At 45.0% G+C, this 23,077-nt stretch overlaps 2 protein-coding genes across 8 annotated transcripts in view; one reads left to right on the top strand and one right to left on the bottom strand.

Annotated features, from left to right (window-relative positions):
* ANGEL1 (angel homolog 1) overlaps window positions 1-4,872 on the top strand; it is a 42,065-nt gene extending 37,193 nt beyond the window's left edge. For all 3 annotated transcript variants that reach the window (XM_069017948.1, XM_069017949.1, XM_069017947.1), the window contains exon 10: window positions 847-4,872. In XM_069017948.1, coding sequence (XP_068874049.1) covers window positions 847-1,016 — 170 coding nt within the window. In that variant the 3' untranslated portion in view covers window positions 1,017-4,872. The remainder of the gene's footprint in view (window positions 1-846) is intronic.
* VASH1 (vasohibin 1) lies at window positions 1-23,077 on the bottom strand. Of its 5 annotated transcripts, none has more exons than XR_011151422.1 (9): window positions 22,643-22,938; window positions 17,707-17,795; window positions 16,544-16,600; window positions 15,386-15,460; window positions 13,998-14,379; window positions 13,479-13,591; window positions 12,679-12,882; window positions 7,602-7,723; window positions 1-412 (listed from the first exon to the last, which is right to left on the bottom strand). XR_011151422.1 is itself a non-coding variant. In XM_069017951.1 (7 exons), exons 1-7 carry the CDS (start codon window positions 22,904-22,906, stop codon window positions 12,810-12,812), a joined length of 1,053 nt encoding a protein of 350 aa, XP_068874052.1. In that variant the 5' UTR covers window positions 22,907-23,077; the 3' UTR covers window positions 7,767-12,809. The 5 variants fall into 5 exon arrangements, 2 of the variants coding, with proteins under 2 accessions (XP_068874052.1, XP_068874051.1); XR_011151423.1 differs by lacking the exon at window positions 1-412 and adding an exon at window positions 5,785-5,866; XR_011151421.1 differs by lacking the exon at window positions 1-412 and having other exon boundaries at window positions 6,622-7,723.

The raw sequence follows: 23,077 nt of genomic DNA, 5'->3' as shown, positions 1-23,077 counted from the left end.
GTGGCAGCGCAGGGCTTATCCCTGTGACATTGCAAGAGGACTGTGAGACAGGCCATATGGACAGTGCATTTCATTAAGCTGGAGTGGATCTACAGGATGTGTCTTTGAAATAATACACAAGGTGGAAGTAACATTTGCTCATGTACCATGAGAAGACCCTGCTTATCTTTGCTGTGTAAAAAATGAGGCTGCTTAGGTTCATGTAGACTCTTGAGGAAGCTAGAACAGAATGGATTCTTTTTTTTCTGTATAAATATCTTACTTGTGCTCCTGGTAACAGGCAGTGCTGCATCCTGAGTTCAAGGCTTGGACTTGAACTGGACTGGAAGACTTCTGGTCTGTCCGAGACCATATGGTGTTCTTGGAAGGAGGTGACTCTGGTTCCCTTACAATGGCACCTTCTCTCTGCTACCTGAAACAGGAATTCTCGTGATGAAAGACTGCATGTAAATGTATCCAGGAACTCTCTTGGAGCTGATTTGGGTCATGTCAGAATCAAGTTTGGGGAACTGGTTATGAATGAAGAGATTAATTCCTCCTCAGGGGAAAAACTGAAGCTATTGCTAGGGCACAGTACCATGAAAGGAACTTCTCATGTAAGCAACTACCTGGCGAATTTCTACCTGCTTCCTATGCCTGCAGGTATATGAAACCATGAACAGCAGTATTGTAGGATGCTCCCTGCTTTCACATCTAGGCTCAAAGGTGCATGTAGTGTTTGTGCAGGCTGTCTTCATTTATCAGGGAAAGAACAGGAAAGTATTGACAAGCATCCCTCTGTAAGTGTATAGAGTTAATCCACAGTGCCAGTCTCTGGTTGATGTTTCTTTCCATTTTCTGTGTCAGGTCGCAGGCTGTACAAGGATGGAGCCCTGAAGCTGCTTGGCCGTCTTTCTCTTCTCTCTGAAGATGTCCTCTTGATGGCAAATGGCTTACCAAATCGTTTTTGTTCATCTGACCATCTCTGCCTGCTGGCTAGCTTTGGCTTGGAGATCTCCAGCCTCAGAGAGAGTTAGTGTTGGTACCCTTTCCCTAAAGAAAAGCTGTTCTGAATATGGCAGTTGAGGCTCTGGATTGCACAACCTGCTTGCAAGAAAACCCTTTTCCTTGTCATGCCCTAAAAGTCCTTTTCTCCCCTCACACCCTTACTAAAAGCAGGGATGAGAGAGTCGGAGTGCTTTTTGCATTGGTATTTTCTGGGTCTCTGCAAACCTGAGCTGTGTTCCCAGTTGGCTGCCAGGTGTATTCAGGCAGTAGCAACTCTTAAAGGGATCCTCGTTCCACTGCCTTGTTTAGCAGAGTTGGTTTTGTGCTGCAGGAACCAAAGTAACTCCCATGTTTATTTGTCCCTGTGTGAGGTTTTCAAGGAGCTGGAAAAGAGGGGCAGTGCTATCTGCTTTTGGTTAGTTTAAGTGCTACCAGGGAGCATGGGATGTATACGCCAATACTCTTCACACCAAAACAATAGTTTTTTTAAATTTCTCAGTAATAGTTTAGTCCTTTCAGGGCTAGTTGTTGTGTTGCCTTTTGGATTGGATCTGCTAGCTGCTTAGAAATGTGTTTTACTTAATAATCTGTAAGGGGTGACTTGCTGACAGAAGGGTTTGTGTGGTGTAACAGTTTCTACAAGAAACTGCTTGCTGTGACTAATGGACCAGGGAATGGGATTGCCAGGAATGGAGCCAGGGTTTCTAGTGAGCCACCAACAGTAGCTCTAGAACTGCAGCAAAAGCCTAGAGGCCTTGGGGAAGGCTTCCTTCCTTTCCAGCAATCTCAGAATGGTACCTAATTTGTCTTTTTTAGGAAAAATATTTAGGATCCTCCCAGTGGATATCCTGTGGAAAAAATTACCCTGTAAGGCATGACAACCCCAGAAGGCTATAACTCTGGTTGTCCCAAAAGAGAGATGAAAATGGAAGGCATGTGAGAGTCAGCAGAGCCATCAGATGGAAGAGCTGATCTTGTCACTTGCCCTGTTCTTTTCTCTATGCACTCCCTATTGCATTCAGCCTGCCAGGGATCAATAGCCAACCTGTAGCATCCATCTCCTGCGCCAGACTGAAGTCCATGCTGTGTCCTTCTTCTGGACCCAGCCATGTTTAGGTAGATAGAACACTTAGGATCAACTCCTGTCTCTTGACATGCACTGGGAGGCACTGGGAGGAGGGGGAAGTCTGTGTAACTTGGAGCCAGACTGCAGTCACTTGGATCCCAGTGTACCTTTGGTATCCTATTGGTGTGCTTTTGTCAGCAGTGGCTTGGCCAGTACAAAAGCAGTTGAGCTGTACCTGTTCCTAGAGTAAATTCCCCAGTTCAGCCTGAGATTTGGTGCTCAGTTTTTCCCTAAGAGATGAGACCAGTATTGGCAGAAATACTACCAATCTTCTGTTCACAAAGGAGGCAGGAAATCCGTCCCACCTCAGGTTTTTGTGGGAAGGTGCAGGAGACTTGAAACACTGTTTGTTCTTCATGGTCTATATTGAGGGACTTTGATATTTTAAATGTTACTTTCTTTATTGAAAAATAAAATACTGCTAATCTAAGAAAATACCACAAAATAACTGCAGCACCTTGTATTTCTGGCAGCTGAACCTCTGAGGACTTGCTCAACAAAGTTTTGCTGGCTGGGAGGTGAAAAAGGGCAAATTGACTACACAAGAAAGTAGTGAGGGTTGAAGAGAGGGAAGAAGTGAGCCTAACTGTTATCTCCCAGCACATGCCTAAATCCCAGAGGTGGCTTCTTTGGCCTTGGGCTTGTCTTGTCCCCCTCCCCCCCACAAAGAAAGATTTGCATTTGGGAACCCTTGCCTTCCTCCCAAAGAAAGCAATACTGCTGATCTTTTACAGCCCACTTCTGTAAACTACAAAAACAAGGTGTGTGGAGGGGGTTGTGTTCTGTGCCCTTATGAGTGTGTAAGGACTCCATATTTCCTTCTTGCCCTGCCAGATGGTGTGGTATTTGTCTGGTGATGTGTGGATGGCTTTTGCTACCACTTGAGAGTTTCTGTAAGTGAACAGCAATCTTGGGGGCATGTGAATAATTTTGCCCTTAGGTAATAGTTCTGGCATGTCACTGGTACATGGGGAGGGATGCAGAGGTGTGCATTTATATGACTGTTTATGTCACAGTTTGACTGATTTCTGCAAGTACTCTTATTTTGCAAGCAGTCGTATTTATAAAGGGAGAGAAGGAAAGGGTGAACTGAGAGCCTTACTTTCTATCTGGCTCAAAAAGAGCTTACCAGAAGGCAGCCTGGTTGCAGATGACTCCCTCCTGCTGTTAACATTGTAATAGGAAGCTTAGAAGATGCTAAAGGTTTAACAACAACCAACCAAAAGCACAACAAAAAATTCTGTGACACATGGTGTTGGCACTTGGAACTTTAACTATCTGCTTCCATTGTAATTGCTGGCTGGGCCTGACGGTCAGTTTATGAGGCGGGGGTGTGTGTGGGGATGTGTATGTATGAAAGCTGCTCGTCCCCCTGTTGAGACCCCTAAGGTGTGCACTGGACACCAGCAAATGAACTGGTTGCCCCTGCACTGCCTGAAGCACCCTGCAGTCCTGTGATGTAACTCAGGTGGAGGACCTGTGTTCCAATTTCACAAATGCTTTTTCCATTTTATGGAAACCAAAGCCTGGACTTGTGGGCAAATTGCATGGAAGCATCTCAGGGAGGTTTTTAGGTTCCAGCTATACTTTGCTGGAAAATCTAACGTTGCACAGGTCAAACGAATGCTTTCCCTTTCCATGCATGAAGTAATGTGGTATGCACTTGGAATGGTTAGTTTTTGAACACTAGATATGGAGTCGTGGTGAGAAACCCCAGGAGAATGACTACAATTCCCCTTATTCTTCTTTCTGGAGGTTATAGTGCTCCCAGGGTGACTTGTAGCTCCCAAAGACCTGCTTTGTTGGGCACTCATAGGTAAAACTATGGCAGAAATGCAGGACCATTGCTAGTGACTGCATAGAGACACAAAGGCAGAGTTGAAGACTTGATCTCTGTGTGTATTTTGACCACTGTCCCAGAAGCTCTAGTATAGACTCTTATGGAGGTTGTCTGTTTCAGGAAAATAAAAATCCCTGTGTTCTAGAGCAATTTGGGGTTCATATCAAATGGATCTGGAGACCTGTGAATGCTTCTGACTGTGTGGGATTATAGGAGAGGTTTGGAGGTGGGGTGGGTAGAAAGTTCCCAACTGTAAAATAGCAACTAGCATATAGTTTTTGGGAGAAAATAATGTGTTTTGTGATGCTTTAAGAGTAGCACCCAGAGATACAATCAGAGCCTGTGGTAATGAGCATTGTAATGGGATGCAGAACTGAGATTCCACATGTAGCTCTTAGCATTGTTTCTGGACCTAAATGCATGATGAGTTGTCATTAACACGGCTTTCTGATGAATTACGGAGTAAATGGTTATGAAAGTGGAACAGCAGTATCTGCAATGCTCAGAAGAGGAAGGTGTCACAGAGGTAATTACCAACTACATCACCTTAGTAGTGATGTAGAGTTCAGGGACACTGGTGCTTAGGTGAATTGGCCAGAGACCACTGGCAGTGTGTGTACATTCCCTATTGGCAGCCTCCTAAACTGCAGGAGTATGCAGCTCTAGAGGCAAACACGTATTTGACAAAGTATCTTTGCCAAAAACCAGCTTAGTTTGCACCACAGCTGCTTCGCTGTATTTAGTTATGCTATTTAGATAGAAGTTGCCTTCCTTCATTTTCTCAGTTTTAAGTTCATTGCTTCAGGAGCCCTTCATAATCAGTTTTCCCAATTACATGGGATGGGAGGAGTGGTACACAATATAGTTGCTCTAGCTTCTTTCCTGTTCTTAATAAATGAAACTTGGCTGCTGTTTGAGATCTTCTTTCTCCATGCCTTTTTCTTATGAGCTATCTCTCCAGCAGCTGTTTTCCCATGACTGCTCGATCCAGTTATCTTTCTGAGTTACCAATGTTTATTTTTTCTGCAGCTGTATTTCTTCATTTAAAAGTTATGGGTTCAATTCTCTAGGTCTAAGTTTTATTGTAAATGCAACATTTAAATGGTGTCAAGATGTAAGATAGTGGGTTTCCTCACCTCTGAAGAATTAAGTGGGAGGAGTGGGAGCTCTGAAATGAACACTTAGATGGGAGAAACACTTGTTATATGAAACAAAAACCCCGAGTTTCAGATTTATTGTTAGTGCTCTGTATGCCACCTGCTTTGTGAAGGCAGAACTCTGAAATATACTTGACCTTAGTGTCTCTTCCCTGAGGAGTCTCTAAGAGGTCGTAAGAAGTTCAGCATCTCAGAATCTCTTTTAAGAATGGATCAAGGTATGAGTCCTGCTCTTAACGATGTGTTGATGATGGTGTTGGCAAACAGTCTGCATAGCAGGGTGTTGCTACAGTCCAGTATCTGTTCCCATTGCCACCATCTCAGTATACTGAACAATTATTGGATGTACTGTTTAGAAATTTGCAGACATATCCATGGGTTATCCAAATGCAGATGAACTCTTTTGTTGCTTACCTAAAGGGGGAGCACACAAGCGTTAGGGGGATACCATCTCTTTTCAGGCTTCCTGTTGTGCAGACTAATTGAATTGCTGGCTGTCACCTACAGATCTTACCAGACTGTAGCTGCCTGGCCTGTAGTGCTTCCCCATAGCACTGTCATGCTGAAATGCACAAGCTGAATTGAATGTACTGCATTGTGTTTCAAATTATGATACTGAGTTTCTGTAGAGAACTCACCTGTTAAAATGATAACCAGGATGACAGATTTAACAGCTGGCATGCCTCAAACTCCTTCCTTTTGTCAGCTGTACACATTTGGCTTCTCTGGTCAAGGCAAGTTGTCCTCCAGCTTCCACTGAAAATGTCATTCTAGTCTTGAAGCTATTTTTCTTTTTATTTATTTTAAAATTTATTTATTTTCTTTCAGATTTAGACTGTACATTCCTGTGCTCTTGTATAATAGCTGGAAAATTATTCATAATTTTGACATGACAAACACAGCAGCGTTCAAGGTCTGAGTTTGGCAAATAGGAGAAGGACTAGGCTAGACACTGTGGTATATATTTGTGGTATAACAAAAGATGTATTTGTTCATCCAATCTTTCATTTATACACAAAAAAAAAAACCCCAAACCACCAAACAAAAAAACCCCTGGCTTCAAGCCTTAGCAATTTTATTCAGTTTTTTACTTCTTTTCTTTCTGGATGCAAAGCCTTCTACTTCTGTGTTTCTATATATTCAGTTATTGGCCAGTGTCTGAAGCTGCTCTTGAACTGGGAGTAGCTGATTGCAGTAGTTACTCTATAGTTATTCCTTTCCTCATTTCCTCCCTTAAAATGAGAGTAGAAATAGGATGGCATTCACTCTTTGCCAAAATAAAAATATAATCCAGTAAAGCCAACTTGGCTGAGTTAACTTAATTCTGTGATGGCCTGCTATCCACAGCATGTCATATGCCTTTGCCTACCATAATCCTGCAGTCTCTGCATGAATGGTGCTCTTAAGACTCAGTCTCACTCTCTCATGAATGAATTTCTGTGTGCTTTTAGACATGTGAGAGCCTTAAGTCTTGGGCCTCTCAGTGTAAAAACTGACAGGGTGTGCTTTGGTTTTGTTGTTTTTTTTTTTTTAAATTTTCTGCTTCAACATATTGTTTATCCTTCCCACAATAAAGATTTCTCACTTAAGGTCGAAGCAGCATAATCTCTAACTGACTTGAAAACCTAAAACTGCAGGAACAACCAGTAGCAAGGGAAAAACCCGATGTAAAAGGGAGCAGGAAAGCTGTGGCTACATCACTGTTTTGCTGTTCTCATTCCACTGTCCAGCAATCACCCTGATCTATACATCCATAGGGGATATAGGAGTTACCTGATTTAAAGCAAAATCTGTAAGACATGGGGCAGAGGATGTTTTCAAGCAAGCATCTGAAGTAGATGTTTAATACTGTTCAATTACTTTCCCTCGGGGCAGAAGCTATTTGTATAATTAACTTGGCTAAGAGGGACTATTGCATGTGCCTTTCTCTTTGGAGTAACAGGTCAGAGAATGTTTAATCCTTTCCTGTACACACTGTAGGCTTGCCTACATCCTGGCCCTGGTCCCAGTTATTACTCATTTCCCTAGAGAGAAGGGGTATGTTATGCCTGAAAGATGATAGCCTGAATAAAGTTGGATCCCCTTGCTGGGGATCCTTGCACTGGATCTTGCAGCTGACTGTCCTTTATTAACCCAGCATTTGTCTTGAGAAGTCCTGGTGAAGTCATTACTTTGGAAGGTCACTAAACACAGACTTGGAGCAGAATTGCTTTTCAGGCCAGGAAGGGAGACTGAATTGTACATTGAAGAGTTGAGCAGTGCAAGCAGAGGTTTGTATTAACCCTTACAGTATTGTAAGACTGAAATTTTTGATGGTGCCTGCACCAATTTTTTTTTTCCCATCCAGCCTGACTGATGGTAATTCAAGAGGAAAATGTGAGTTCTGGCCTTTGCTAAACAGCCACATACATACATACATACATACATACATACATACATACATACATACTCACTCTCTGGCAGCTGTCTCTGTGTGCACAGACATACTCACCTGTTCAGATGATTAAAGGAGAATGAGGGTTCTTCCGTGTCCTCTTTAGTCCAGCAAGTACAGGACATCTTTACATAATCTGCCTGATACCATCACTCAAGGCTGTCCCTTTGACTTCTCAGCTGCCATGGAATGGGAAGCAGAAAGAAGGACAGTACAGACAACTTGTTTTCTCTGCACAAGCTGAGAGCAGTACAGAGGGAATTTTATTGTCTAAGTGTCAAGGGAAGCAGGAAGAAGTATCAACACATGAGGGCCATGGGAAGTGCAGTAAGAACTAAATCTAAGTAAAAATTCTGTGTTGGCTACGTAAGAACACAGAACCATACTGATTAATTACAAAAAGACACACATGATACTGTTCTTAAAGAAAGAAACTTTCCATTTCTTAGTTCTGAGCTGTACCAGTGATAAAGATGTAAATGGTTTTGGAGCACCGTATCAGTGCTGGAGTAGAATACTGATGTGCATGGAAGGGGACCGCTCTGGTCCCTCTAGCACCATCTCAACCCTGACCTGGAGGGAAGCTCTGCTCTGCAGAGATTATGGGGGATTCAGTAGCCTTCTGGGCCTAAACTGAGTTGCTCTTGAGCAGAAAGGGCCAGGGTACCACTGAAGGAGAGTGGTTGTGATACAAGTAAACACCTGCTCAGAAGACAGACAAAAATATTAAATTCCCTAAGGAGTTCAGCTTGGCTGTAGAGGGGCTATCTCCACCTTGCTCTGGGAGAGCAGACATCAAGCCAGAATAGCACTTGCTTTTTAAAGGAAAATTATAAATCCATAATGCAGGTCTAAATATTGTCAGGACAACAGTGCAAGGCCACTGGAATGTGTGGTGTTATTACAGCCAGACTTGCACACACAGTACACCAGGGACACCCCCTGCCTATATCTACTGTTTGATCATGAGGACACTTGAAATGCTTCACTCAGAAGAAGCAGGTGGCTAAAGCAACCACCCAAAGTGATTAGCCAGAGCCACTGGAGCAAGGTCAAGCCAATCTAATCCAGACTCTTGCCCTTTGGCAGACAGGAACTTTCTTCTGTTCCTTATGGTTTCTTAAACTCTGAAATTTTAAGGACAGTCATGTTCCAGTCTATACAACACCACACATGAGCCTACCTTAGGGGGCAGGCACCTGATTAAGGCTTTCACCTGATAGAAGAAAATTCATCGAGTTAAGCAGATTTGATAACAGCAATACAACTACTACGTGAACAGAAACTATGTTTCAACTACAGTTCTGTAATCACTCCAATGGATCCAAGGATACTATGTACTGACCCCATAGCCTGGCACACATGTAAAATAATAACTGAAAAAAAAGCACTCCCACCTAAAACACTTGCTAACATACCTTAAGTTCCTGAAGACTCCTTTAGCTTCTACCAGTTTAAAAAAAAAAGCTAGTATGTCACAAACTGATGGACACCCAACCCTGCTCTTCAAAATACAAAGTTTGTATCTGAGTGATGCTGTAGCAGAAAGTTTTGCTCACTAATGAATATGCCTATTAAAAAAATTGCAGTTGGCCAGGTATCAAGGGACTTGTCTACATAAAAGTATAAAGAGGGACTCTTATTTCAAGGCTTGCATTACATTTAAAATAGTTTCACCAGTAATAGGTCAGCATTTGTTGAAGTCTTTAAAAACTCAACTCAGCTTTACACACAATGCAGACAGTGTCTATCCATTCCTAGTGTACAAACACGGCTCCCTTCCACAGAGTTCACAGGACTTGTACTGCAGAACAGTCATCAGGTGAGACCTACTGAGCAGTGAAATTTACATCACAGAGCTACATGAGTGACCCTATTAATATTTAACATTAAAAAATTAATAGGACTCCTTGAGATCCATCTTTCTTGTTCTGCAGGCACTAAGGAGTATGAGTTACATTGTCATCCCTTCTTTGTAGCTCTAAAGCCTGCAGAAGTGAAAAAGACTCTCATCACCAGCCTTTTTTCCTCTTGGTTAAAGGCAGACAGATCAGAAACCAGAGCAAATAGATGGGGGAGGGAAGAAGTAGAAGTGCTGAAGTTTGTCCTGCACTGTACCCTCAGGTTTCTTGCCGCATAAAGCTAGATTGCATTAATCCTCTCTGTCATGGAAGGATGTGGTCTTGTTTGTTAGGAAGGAAGCAAAGCTTTGTATTGAAGTGATTCATCCTGTTACAAAGATGGGGGGAGCAAGAGCAAGAAGGGGAGAACTCTATGGTCTTTTTCCAGTTTCTTGCGCCATCTGCTAAACTGGAGATACAGAAACAGTAAGGAGCAGGAATTCTATGACACAGAGAAACACAGTAGAAAGCTTGAAATAGTAACCCTAGCAGAGGGTACTTGTCTGCTCCTGTGTCCATCTTGAAAAGTTTATCAACATTAGGTACATGCAAAGAATTAAATACCTCCTAACATATATAATTGTGCAATTAAATCTTGAGAGAGGATGTTCTTGCTGCAGCTGAGGATTAAGAGACCTTGAACTCTACCTGTCATTCATATCTTAAACATCCATTTCCTTTGGTTTCCTAAGCTATTGGCCTCAGTTACATCCTGCAGGAAAGCACTTAATTACAAAGTAAAACAAAGCATTTTGTTTTAAGCCATTCTGCCCTGGTGATCTAACACTGCTGAACACCCCTGTTGCACTGCTCTCAAGGAAGCATCATTAACTTGCAGCTGACCCCTCACTTGTCCCATCTGTTTAAAAGTCTTCCTCCCACCCCCACATTTCCCCTTTCCATCTAAAAAAGCTCAAGTCTGTCCAGTAATTGAATGTTCTTTGTATTAAGCTACTAATTACTCTCATGAGCTCTCCAGTTACTCTGAATTAACTAACCAATTCACTAACCAAAGTCATGGCAAGGATGCATTCTAGTCACCTTTTACAATTTTTTTTTAAATTATGGACTTCATCCACTTTAATAAAACCTGACATGCAGTTTCCCCTTGCTGACTGCTGCTTGTATTTATCATATGATTCACAGTGGCATCTGAACTTTCAGTCTGCTGCATAGCAAACATTATGCAAAGGCAGTTTGTGGCTTCCAAGTGGCCCATATTATTTACAGGTAATTGTGGTACCTTTACAGCTAACATCATTGTTAGAATCCAGACACTAAATATGTTAATTTACAGCCACACAAAAATTACCAGAGGACACATTCAAATGGGTGCTTGGCTCACTACTGCTGTTAATTTTAATTGTTGCATATAGCTGGAATATAAGGGAGTGGACAGGTGTTGCACTGCACTGTGGAAACTGGCATCCTCTTCTGGATTAACCTTCTCTTGTCTCAGCAGCAAGTTCTGCCACCTTCTTACAGATTTTCCTCCTGGTTGTACAGCACAGCAGGAAAGTACAGACTACAAAGGGAGATTGGAAGGACAGACTGCAATGGCATGGATACGCCTTGCAAGTTACATCACAATTAAGGATGTACAGTTAGGAACCTGTAAGGCCTGAGCTAAATCGCTTGTGGGTGGTACTTTGAGGATTAACTGCTTTAACTAGACAGAAGAGCTGATTTGTTTGGGGTTAAGAACCCATTCTCTGCCACCAAAATAGCTCTGCTTATTATGAGGATGTGGCACAGGAATACTGCAACAAAAAAAGTAATAGAGCTAAGCTCCATCATGTTTCTAACAAAGAAAGAAAGGAAAGAATAAGCCCGGTTCTAACAAAATTAAATAGGTGGTATTTCAGAAAGTTTAGCTCCTTGTCAGTGCTTGATAAAACAAGACTGTTTCTCTCAAGGATACTCCCAAGCTCAGTTTTTGCATCCCCTAGATCCATGCATCCAAATCACTTCAAGACCATGCTGTTCTGACTTCTGGAAATCCCACTGTTCCCATGCCCTAGGCCTCAAACAGAGGTCTGACAACACTCCAGATTTCTGACAAGCATTACACTGCTTAATCGGTAGTACAACGCTCCCCCAAAAGAAGCATAGTAAGAGTCAAGGCCATAAGTGGCAGAAAGGCCCAGCCCTCTGGGGAAGGTCAGTGTAAGTGGTGCTGTTACATACTGCAGCTACCCCAAGAGCCAGAACACAAGCACAGCTCTGGCACTGGGGTGGAGAATTGCTTTCAGGAGGCTCCAGGCTGAGCTGTTAGGAAAGCAGCTGCAATTTCCTCAAGCAGGGCTTCTCACAAACAGGTGTATGTAACTCTAGCACTAACACTATGGGGGGGAAGGAGCAAGACCCTTGTGGAAAGGAAAAAATGCTTGTAAAACCTGTTCACATTATTACATCCTTCTTTAACTATTTACTCATAAAACTTGTACCTCAGTGACTGAAGTGCCTGCCACAAGCTTTCTGAGTAGCAATCACTAGAAGTTAATAGAGAGAAGGCTGATGAAGAGAAGATGCAAAGTTCAGGTTTTCCACCAGCCCCCACCTGCCCCATCTCCATTTCTGGACCAGTTGAGGTCTCTGTGCCTGTTTTCATATAGCAGTGGTATAGGCATATCCTGATCCACTCAATCACCAAAGGACCTACAGCAAGAGTTCACCAGCATTGCCGTGGGCAGTGATTCCACTGTCTACTCCCTCAGAGACAATGAAATGCTTTGAAATAGGCGGGACTAAACATACAAGATGTGTTTTTTCTGGATTAGAAGACTTTGTATGGTCAATAAATCAGGCTGATCAAATTCAGACCTATCTCTCACAAAAGCAATGATAAACAAAGTGTTCATAATGACAAACCCAGGAGTTTTTGTACAAGATTCAGGGGCCATACCATCCCAGCATCACTTCTCCCTCAGCCCTGCAGGCCTTGCAGCGGTTGAAGACTTCTGTGCAGACAGGGAAGAAGTACTGTTGACAAGATGCTTCATCTACTTGCTGTGAGGGTAAAGATAGCAAGTCCACTGACCCCACTCATTTCATATACTTCATATTCTTCCTGAAGCAAACTCCCACTAATGTACAGATTTTTTTTCTTTTTTTTTTTTTTTTTTTTTTTAAATACTCAAGTGAATTAAGATGGCCACCTCTCCCAGAATCAGGCAGGCGAATCCTCTGGGACCCATGGGATCCAGCTCTGGGACTGGCCCACTAGTAAGTACCTGGGAAAATCAGCACTCTCTTTTGCTCCCACTCCCCTGTCCCATTTGTCAGAATCACTGCAGGTAGATCCAGGTCCCAACTGTGGCCAGCAAGAAGTCCGTGGAGCCAGGCACACAAGGCACAGCTCTCTTCACACCCGGATCTGGTACCCATTGAGGTCTGGCATGGCTTTGGAATCGGCAGGCTTCTTCTCACCAGATGGCCTGTGAGCAAAGAGGGTAATAACTCTTCAGAAACTGTTTTCAATCAGGAGATGCTGCACCTAAGAGATAGCAGCACAGGAAAAGGTACAGGAGAGCTTCAGACTGATCCTGCACTACTGAGGACAGGACTATTCTGCAGCGTCCAGTAATTCTCTCAATGATCCCAACGGAACAGAATGCAAGTTAGGAAGTAGGAAGTCCACTCTGGAACCCCAGGTTATTATCAGGAAAACAACCTTGCTGACAGCAAAATAATTTTTGGAATCTCTTTGAGGCACAGGTCTGCGAAACACCAGAGCTGAGACCCATGCATAAGGTTAAAAGTCAGCTACCAACATCACTGTCTGTTTGAGCTGCTTTCCTCCTCCCTGCCAAAACAAGCAAGCAAAAAAACCCAGCTGTTCCCTCAACTCCCTAAGCAATGATAAACTCACAGTGGTACTGACTAGGGAAGAATGCTACTGCAGGTCAGAGAAATATCCACTGTTCTAAAGAAACCCAGTAGGACATCAGAATGATCCAAAACCAAACAGCAAGGTGGAGTCTGAGTAAAACAGATGTTCTAGATAGGTCTCCTGCCCAGCAGCCCCACTCACCGTCGGTCCCCACGGCTGTTTCGCCGATGGGGGCTGGCCTGACCTCTTTGTGGGGAGGAGACATCTTTCTTTCTGTCCTTGGTGGGAGATGGTGGTCCAGTTCCTTTCCCAATCTGCCAGAAAAATAAAATTAAGAGCTACATGAGCAGAAAACCAATATGAGTAATAACAAAACCCAAAAAAACTAATAATGATTTATTATATGGGAAAAAAAGACAAAAAGGCAAAGCAAGTGCATCAAAAATGCAAAAGCCAGAAAAAACAGGTTACAGTGACAGCTATGGCTCCAAGGACTGTATACAGTCCAAGCTAATGACAACTGCAGCATGGCACAAGCATCCATTAGAGAACCAGCCTGTATACAGTGGGTGGTATACAGTGAGAAAGAGGCCCCAGCCTCCAATTTGCTTTCTACTCCATGCATCTAGAAGAGTTTCCTGTCACTTCACTCCCCTAGTACACCAGCAGCCAGGCCAGACAGTGGATGCAGCAGTGAGTTACTCCATTCTTGCTGCTTACCTTCAGCCTCATATCACGGGCATGTCTCTCAAGCTCTTTGCGAAAGTCCTCCCGGGTTAGCTTGTCTAGATCCAGGATGGAGTGCTTCCACTCAATCTGCTCCACACTGTGTGGGTCATGGGACACACAGTGGCCCAGCTTCACCTTTTTCAGAGTGTGCCAGCAGCGGCGATACGCCTCCTCGAAGTCAAAGATGAGTTCACTCAGTGTGCGGAAGACAGGTGCTTTGTACATAAGTTCCTCACGTCGGCTGATGCCCAGTGCCCCATAGCGGCCTCCAAAGTTCACCCCCAGCACGATGTGTCGGAAGTAGTTCCCTGAGAAGTGGGTTTTGAAGCTGATGGGGAAACGGTCCAGTGTGGTCATGTTGTTGGTGAGGTAACTGACAGCAGCCACTATTCAGGAAACAACCGGTGACAACAGTTTCCTGACAAGACACTTCCTACCTGCTCCAGACCCTCCCAACCTGCTTTGCAGACTCCCCATTGATTCGGGCATCACACAGACAGGATTTGTTCTCCAGGTCAAGAGTCCAGCTCATTGCAAGCTGCCCTACTTTCATCTGGGTTATGGGGAAAACAGACTTGGCCTCTTCAAGGAAACAGTCAACAAAGTTAATTTTGATGCAGTTTTGTGATGCAGAAGTTGCAATGCTAGCACCTTAAGTGTACTGTATTCCATAGCTCCCAAACTGTTAACACTGCAGCATTATTCCTCAGTTTGTTTTAATCTGTGTCACTAGCTACTGTTTAACACACCTGTGTCACTAGCTACTGTTTCACACACCTTCAGGATAAAAAGTCACCAACCTCCACTTTTGAACCATTCCCTCACCATCTCTACCCCTCCAGGTGCATGAAGAACCTATAGCCCAAGTATCACAAACCAAACCTGGAAGATAGCTAGGAAAGATGTCTACTTAAAGACAACACATATCTAGAACTAATAAAGGTATTGCCTAAGCTAGTAAGTGACATACACCATAATTAGAAGTTGAGGAGGATCCATAACTTATTTTAATGCAAAACACATGCAGGCTGTAAGGGAACAATGCTATCCACAAAGGATTTCCTGACCTAACTCTAGGTAGTGTTTTTGCCCTTCTTTAGATGTTCTTTTATCTTTTACGATATTGTATAGCTGACCAGAGCAGCACTACCCTTCTTGGTGAAGGAGGAGCAATTCCAAAGAACTAGTTCTGATACTTTATAGAATTGCTTGGATTTGGATTTCATTGGTGGGGTTTTGTGGGAGAACTGGGGAGGAAAAAGGAGGAACGTGGGGCTTGGTGACAATGTTATCATCACCCTCAGAGCATCACAAGCAAGAGAGCAGAGGCAAAAACACAAGGATGGGCAGACATGTACAACTCCAAGAGGAAAGGATACATTCCCAGGATCACAGCTTCCAGGCATTTTATTGGCAGGGCCTCTTTGGTCATTTCTTTGGCCAGGTCCATCAGCCTGCAGAGTGGGACAAAGGAAAGATGAGGACAGTTAGAGGGCTTGTGCTATGCAATGTGGCCAGTTCAGCCCTTTAGCACTACAGATGTAAGGTAGGTTTCCAGGATAGAGGGTGGCCCACAGAGGATAGGGAACAGAATGAAGTATCTTCTTTAAGAAGATACTAAATCCAAACCAGGTCTCTGCCACACACTGTTGTTGCTTCCAAGGAATTAACTTCAGTGGGTTGCAGCAAAATTGCTTCCTAGGCCAACCTGGGTTCTCAGGGAGACCACAGCACTGGCTCTGCAAGTTCTGGATGGACACCAATGCATCCACAAGTAAAACCCTAGAAGGACCGAGAGTCAGCAGTGTTTGCCTCACAAGGCTCAAGGACAATAAAGCCTTCTCTGGCATTAACCCTAGTCTCTGTTCAATGAGTACCATGGAGGAGACATTGGACTGGTTATAAAACAAGGCATTTAGAGTCACATAAATCTATCGACTAGACCAATAGTGAGAAGCCAGTCTTGGGAGATTCTCCATATGCTTTTCAAGAGAGTCAATGAACATCAGGTGCTTATTGCCAGGAACTTCTGGGGCACAGCAGTTCCCAAAATCTGCAATGAGGAGAATACCCTTTCTTGTTCAAAGTATGAGTCACCAAAAGCTTAGTGAGCCTAGATTCTGCAGAGGCACTCACAGGAGCTATGAAGTCAGACCTGTAAAGATACTTGGCTTCCACAGAGCTTTCTTAGAGCAGGACCTAATTTCAGAATCCCTCAGAAGTTCATATAGTTACATTCCTATTAGAAGCAGGCAGAATATGCACATTTTTGCAATACATTAATGTTGTTTTACTGGATTTACTGATTCATGACAAAAAAAACCCTACTCTTATTATTGAGAAAGACCAGACACAGCTCTGCCCAGCTATGTGCCAGGCAATAAACAGTAAAGTTACCTAAAGCAGGATGGAGCTGCAGTACTGAAAGCCCTGAGTGCCACTAGACCTTGGGCAGGGGATGGAGAAAAAGCAGTGTGAATAGCAGGGCTCCAACAACAAAGAAAGGATTAAATGCTGTATAGGCTGCCAGCACTTACCCAGTCAGAGGTCTGCTCTTCTTAATCTCAAAGAATTGTGTCCCAGTGTGATTGTACCTGGAAGTGAGAAGTTAAGGGCTTGGCAGCTTGGAAAGTAGAGTTTGAAGAAAACTTGTCTGAAGGACTTCCATGTTATTTACTATTCTCACAGCAAAGTCACGATCCCACAAATATAGCAGCAACACAAGAAAATCCCCACCTCCCTTTCCTGCATTTTTCCCATTTATATTCCCTCCTTACTGTCACTGTATTTCCTTGTCAATTCTTCTCTTCCTCATACCCATACATGGGTTTCCACTCCAATTCCCAAAGGTTCATGCTGACAGCACATGCTCTGCCCAGCTTTCTGGTTACCAGGGCAGAACAGTTTGATAAATCTCTTCCTGCTCCTATCTGCACATAATACATGCAGCAATGAAACATTCGTGGTACCTTATTCTAAGACTGACTGGGATCCAATCCAGAGCACAACCACCCTGGATGGGTGAGAGGTGCCAAAAGGTGAGCTTTCTGACCTTGAATTAGGGCTGAAGCCAGAGCTAGATCTGTATCTCATCAATGAGGTTAGACTGTGTTTGCATGTCATATACCTGCTCTCCAGCACAACAGGAAGGGAGAAATCTCATTCCCAGAACACAGTCACACAGGCAGCTCTGAAAATAAATGATGAACAAAAAAAGATGAGCAAAAGCAAGGTGGCCGAGGGTCATTTAGACAGGTACAGAGAACACTGATGTATAGGATGACCTGAGAAGGTTTTCCCATCACCACAACTCACCCACATCTTAACAGTGAGGTGATGCAGTTTGTGGTACATCTGACACCTGGCTGTCAGGATCTCAGATATGTGTGTTTTTAACAAAATACCACTGTAAAGCCACTGACCTGTAAGAGTGGGTAGTGGGGAAAAGCCCTTGACAACATGCCCATTTGTTACATGGAGTGAACAGAACCAGAAGGTAACTTGGGCAAAAAAAAAAAAGAAACAAAGCACCAAAACAAAACATTATCCCCAGTCCAGCTTCCCGTTTTCAGGGAACAAGTTTCAGTTTTCCTCCAGCTACAACAGAAGGAGCCTTTCTGTTTGTCACAGGGAAAGAAAGTCCCCTTGATCTCTCTTCCTGAGTTACCACACCAGTGAGTAAGGTAACAGCAAAGGATACTGAAGCTCCCTGATGTAGCGCTGTACAGCTTCCAGGCGCTCAGGGATGGGGGTGGATGGCTGGAACACAGGCACACTTGGTATGGGAATCTGAAATGAGGAGCAGAACATAAACCACTGCTTCCAAACTTCTCCAGGTTCTTGCTGAAATCAGTGGCACACAGCTATAAGGAACATGTTTCTCTGAAACCAGACCTTTTTTGCTGCCCAAAGTGACCACACCAGCAACATTCCTCTGTTTCCACAATGGAAATTGGGAAAGGATTCAGAATGAAGCATCACCACAGAGCTGCAAGAGAAACTATGTGAAAAGGTCCTGCATTTATGCAATGTTACACTGGAAAAAATAGATAGAATTACTGACAAGGCAAGATACAAGACAGGAAAGCTATCACCTGAGGGAGCTTGGCCTCATTTGAGTATTGAAACTGAAAGGCACAAAATAAAAATAAAAGAAAGAGAAAGGCAAAAACGGAGAATGAGTTTTCCAATATCACCAGAGGGTGGAACAGTCCTGCAAGCAAGGGTAGAAAGGTCCTCTGCTGCTTCCTGGCATTTCAGGTGAGTTGGCACTGGCTAGGCCACAGGCTTGACAGCACGACTCCCTGCCCTGCAGTGTCTGGTGTTTTGAATTACATGGTGCAAGAATGACTTCTAGATGTTCACCTTTCAGACTGCTGTCCCACTGAGGCCTCAGCCTTATGGGTCCAGTCAGATTTTCCTCACCATTTACTCTACAGGGATAACTGTAGTCTTGTCAGCAGCTGAGAAAATGTGTCTAGGGAAAGAGAAGGGACCTGTCCACAGGACAAATAAAAAGAAGACACAAAGTTGGGATGACTGACAGACTTGGAGAAACAGCCCAATATTTTCTCTCTAAATGATAGCTCGTGCCTTGCATGCACCTTGCTCATATCAGACCACATCTTTTCTCAGCAGTTTGGTTTTTAACATCAGTTCCCCCTCAGACTTCCCCCAGAGCTGGCCTATCCACAGCTATGAAAGAGTGAGTCAGAGCCAGTTCTTCCTTTGAGCCTTCCACTCTGCTGTGCGCAACTGCCTCTGCTGGACAGGGTTTTGTAGCCAGTGGCACTGCTTAGTGCACCCTTCACGTGTATTTCTCTGGCCACTCATTTCCATATACCTCATTCTTCTGCCCTGTATTGGTACAACTGACTGGTGAACCAGGTCAGGCACCTGGAGCAGCTGAAAGCTGAGCCAGCAAGCATGGGTAGTTTTCAGCCAGATCAGTTCTCTGTCCTGGCTTGCCACATGGTTGCACTCTGCTTGTGCTCCCCCACGGTGCAAGGACCAGAGACCACTTCACCTTGAGATGGGCTGGTGCTGCCTCTTGCATCAAGCAGAGGCACTGGCTGCCTCACTCACAGGGGGCAACACAGCCACGGTGGGAGCAGATGTGAAACTGGGTTTGTTCAGCTGCAGCAGGAGCAGGGAAGGCTCCAGAGAGTGGCACAGGAATGGAGCTATCTCTGGAAGCGCACAAGCTGAGTCAGTTTGGATGCTGTGAGCTGACACACTGAGTCATAGGAAATAATTTCCCGGCAGAAACAACGAAAGAGGTAACAATCAGGGCAGGCTGACTATTTAACTTTGTTTCATTTCTTCAGCATGGAGACTTTCATGCTTTTGAGTGGAGACAGACAGATTAGGTGCATGTTGACAGCACAGACTAGTGATTCTGGGTAGTTCCTCCTCCCTTTACTAGTACAGACCCCCAAATCCCCTTTTCCTCAAAGGACTGTGCAACACTGAGACAGCATAATGGCAATCAGTTCAGCAGGGGACTAGTTAATGCAGAAGAGCCTCCTGCACCTCAAGTAATTAAACTGATGAAAGTACACTGTGCTCTCTCAGATCTGGGCCTGCAGCCCAGACTGGGCTACAGTTTCTTTTGCATCAGGTCTATAGCATTTTAATAGGGCGAGAGAAGCAGGAGGAGAGGGTCTCCATCCCTCAATCCCACACTGACACGATGAGAGACCCTTACGCTTTTTTCTTACCCAGCATCATCCACTGCACATCTCAAAAGAGCTATAAATATTAGGTAGTTTTCACAGTCCTTCAGAAAGCAGAGGCGAATTTATTTACAACAGAAAAGATAGAAAATCAGATCTGTTTTGACTTCCCTCTAGTTATTCTGAAAGCTGGAGAGAGAGCAAGGAAGAGAGGCCAGATTTCTCAAAGTATATAACCTCTGCCAGGCCTAGCAGACCAAATGAACATATCCTTGGTCCCTCATCACTTGTGTGGAGTAGTTGCATCACCCCACTCCTAGATTCATGCACCCTGGCAGGCTGTCTATATGTATGGGATTGGTACTCTGCTTTTAGAAAGGGGATGCTGAGAACAACCAAGATTTTCATACACTAAGTGGGCCACGCTGTATGTGAGGAAAGGCAGATGGGAGCGAGGCACAGACAAAGCTCCACCCTTATCGGTATCACAGAGGTGCTCTTCTGGCCAGCCTAGTTTAGCAACAGTTTCTTTTATGGTATTTATGTGTATCCAAGCACCTCCCTACTCTTCCTTCTGCAAATAACACAGGAGCAGTATCAGTCTCGGTTGAGCGCCTGACTGAAAAAAACAGATTATTTTTTCCGGCTCTCTCAGTCTGATTCCATTAGATGCAACTCTTCCTGTCTTTGCCCTCATAACCATCTCATTTAAAATCCATAATTTCTTAGTGAGCCAAGCACACATCACTTTGTACTTCCAGCATGGACCCATTTGATGGTTCCAGCAGCTTGAAGCAAAGCAATACCCCACCCTGTTGCTGGAAAGAACACAACCTACAGGAGAGTGGCACTCTCAAGCCTGCTCAATTAATGCCCACTCACCCCAAATCTACTGGAAGGAAATGGAGACTCTGAGCTCTCAGACGCCAGTGAGAGACACAGCCCCTGAAGTAAACATGTGCCTAATCACAGCTTCCTGCAGTCATCATTTTATGGTATTTTAGTTTATTGACAGCTTTTTTGAGAGTTATTTCGCCCAATACCCAATGCTGGCTACGATCCATGGCCAAAATTTTGGATTAGGCAAGTCACTGTCCCATTCCCAACACCTAAAAAGGACTATTCACCCTCTAGCACATGGAGAGAACCTGGCTTTTCAAAGGCCTTGCAGAGTACACTTACTGCTCTGATTCTCATCTGTTGCACCAGCCTTTCAAAGAAACTTGATGGCATGGAGACAAGTGGCAATAAGCAGCCCTCAAAGATAAAAATACATCCCTACAGGGGAGAAGGAGCTAAGGAATCAGAGCTCATCCATCCTTGTGCTTTCCAGAATTCCAGTATCATGCCAGCTATATGCCCAGTGAGCTTGGGGTCTCAGATGGTGGAGTGCTGAATACAGTTTATAGGTCTATTTCCCAGGTGTGCTAGCAGATGCAAAAAAACCCCTAGCAACCCAAAACCCAACAACCCCCAAAACAAAACAGCTCAGTTTCACCTCTTGTTGCAAGAGCTCAGACCACTTGTGTCCTCTAACTGTAACCCTCTTGGATCAGAACTATAAAGTGAGAACAGTGGAAGTTCTTCACATAAGACCAAAACAAGGGACTGAACACTGTATTTCCCCCCTGTCATTCACTGGAGTCTTGTTTGACAGCTTATTTCTTCCATTTTCCTCACCTTTTTTGGCCAAATCAGTCCTTATGGTTAGGAAATTAAATAGTGTGTGTTCTGACTGATCTGAAACATGTTTCCAGCCTTCACCTAGGCTCAGGACAAAGTCAGAGGAAAGGAAGGAAATCTGAAAAGGAAAAGTCTAGTGGAGTTAGAATAGGGACTGTAGTCAGGACTCAGGATTTGTTCCAGTTGCTGCCAAGATACCTATAACTCTTTACTGCACAAAGGATGTCGCATCACATGCGTCTCCAGAATTCCTCATGGAAAGCAGTATAGATTGTCTGTGCACTATATAATAGCACGTTCTTCCATACTTCAAATTACTTTCCCAAGGAGGTAAGTCCTTGCTAAAAAAGCCTGAGATGAAAAAGCTTCATCTTTTAGTATCTGAGTTTCCCCTGTTAGAGTAATGGGAATACTCTTATAACCCGCCAGTGGAGTGACACACCAAATGTTTGCAGTGTCTTTTGTTCACAGTATGCCAATGAAAGGGAGAGATTTTTCTCCAGCCGAGGTGCAACACAGCTAGCAACAATCACAAGAATTCACATTCGAATGTTTCAGTATGGTACAGGCTCAGTGAAATAGTCAGTGGTTCCTCTTTTGTAGAGTTCTCTGCAGCAAGGCCAGGAACATGCTTCGAAATCACATCTGACTGTACACCAGCAATAAGATCTGCAAGCGTTTGCTAAGTCCTCTTAAAACGCTTGGCATCAGAAATCTTTTTTGACTGATACAGTTCTGTTCCAGAATGCCTTTTGGTGTGGGAGACTGTACCCAAATCGAATTTCTTCAGGTTAAAAGGCTCACCTCCGCCTGTCTCAACCCCCCACCTCAAGTATTTGGACTCTCCTAAATTTAACTCTCCTCATCTTTTCATCGTTCATTCAGTCTTTCTCTTTAGGCATTGCCCATTTCCCCCCATCCCCCCTCCAGGCTGCTCATACATTAGCTACCAGAAGTCCGTTTTCCAGCAAGGCCGCAGAAGAAGAGGGTGCTGCTGGCGCACCAGACAGGGCAGAGCCCCGCAGACATCCTCTCGCACTCCGAGTTAGAGCGTGGCTTTGCTTCCTGCAAGAGCACTCCCGGGGCCCGTTTTTCCGAGGGATCGCTCCCGAGCCAGGGAGATCAGCCACCTAAGGGGACATGCGGGCGCCTCCTCCCAGCAGGATGCCGCCTTTTCCCCATTCCCTTCGTCCGCCCTGTGGGAGCGGTCCGCCCCGGGCGCTCCCGCCGGGACCCCGCGCCGCACCAGCCCCGGGGTGGGGGGGGGGGAGGTCTCACCTTGGGCAGGTCGGCGGCGCCCCGGATCCTCTGCGCCACCCGGTCCCCCTCGGGGTGGATCCTGCCCACATGCCGCCACATCCGCTCCCAGGTGGGCTCGTCCACGGGCAGCCCGCCGCGGTTGACGAAGAAGGGGACACCGCCGTCGCGAAGATCCTCCTCGCCCTCCTCCTCCTGCTGCTCCTCGTCCCGCGGTGCCGCCGCCTCGCCGCCGGACGGGGGCTGCCTGGCCGCCACGGCCCCGTCGCCCCCCGGCATCGGCATCGCCGCGCCCGCACTCAGCGCCCGCCGCCCGCCGCCGGGCCGCCGGGGGCCGCGCCCCGCATGGCCGGCGCTCCGGGCACGGGGCGTCACCGCCCCCGCCTCGCCCCCGGAGATATCAGAGCAGAGGGTTCGCGGCGAGAAGGGGAGCAAAAGCCGGGCGGGGCGGTGCCG

The sequence above is a fragment of the Aphelocoma coerulescens genome, chromosome 5 (genome assembly GCF_041296385.1).
Source record: "Aphelocoma coerulescens isolate FSJ_1873_10779 chromosome 5, UR_Acoe_1.0, whole genome shotgun sequence".
Classification (NCBI taxonomy): Eukaryota; Metazoa; Chordata; class Aves; order Passeriformes; family Corvidae; genus Aphelocoma; species Aphelocoma coerulescens.
This window is presented reverse-complemented; position numbering and strand designations above follow the sequence as displayed.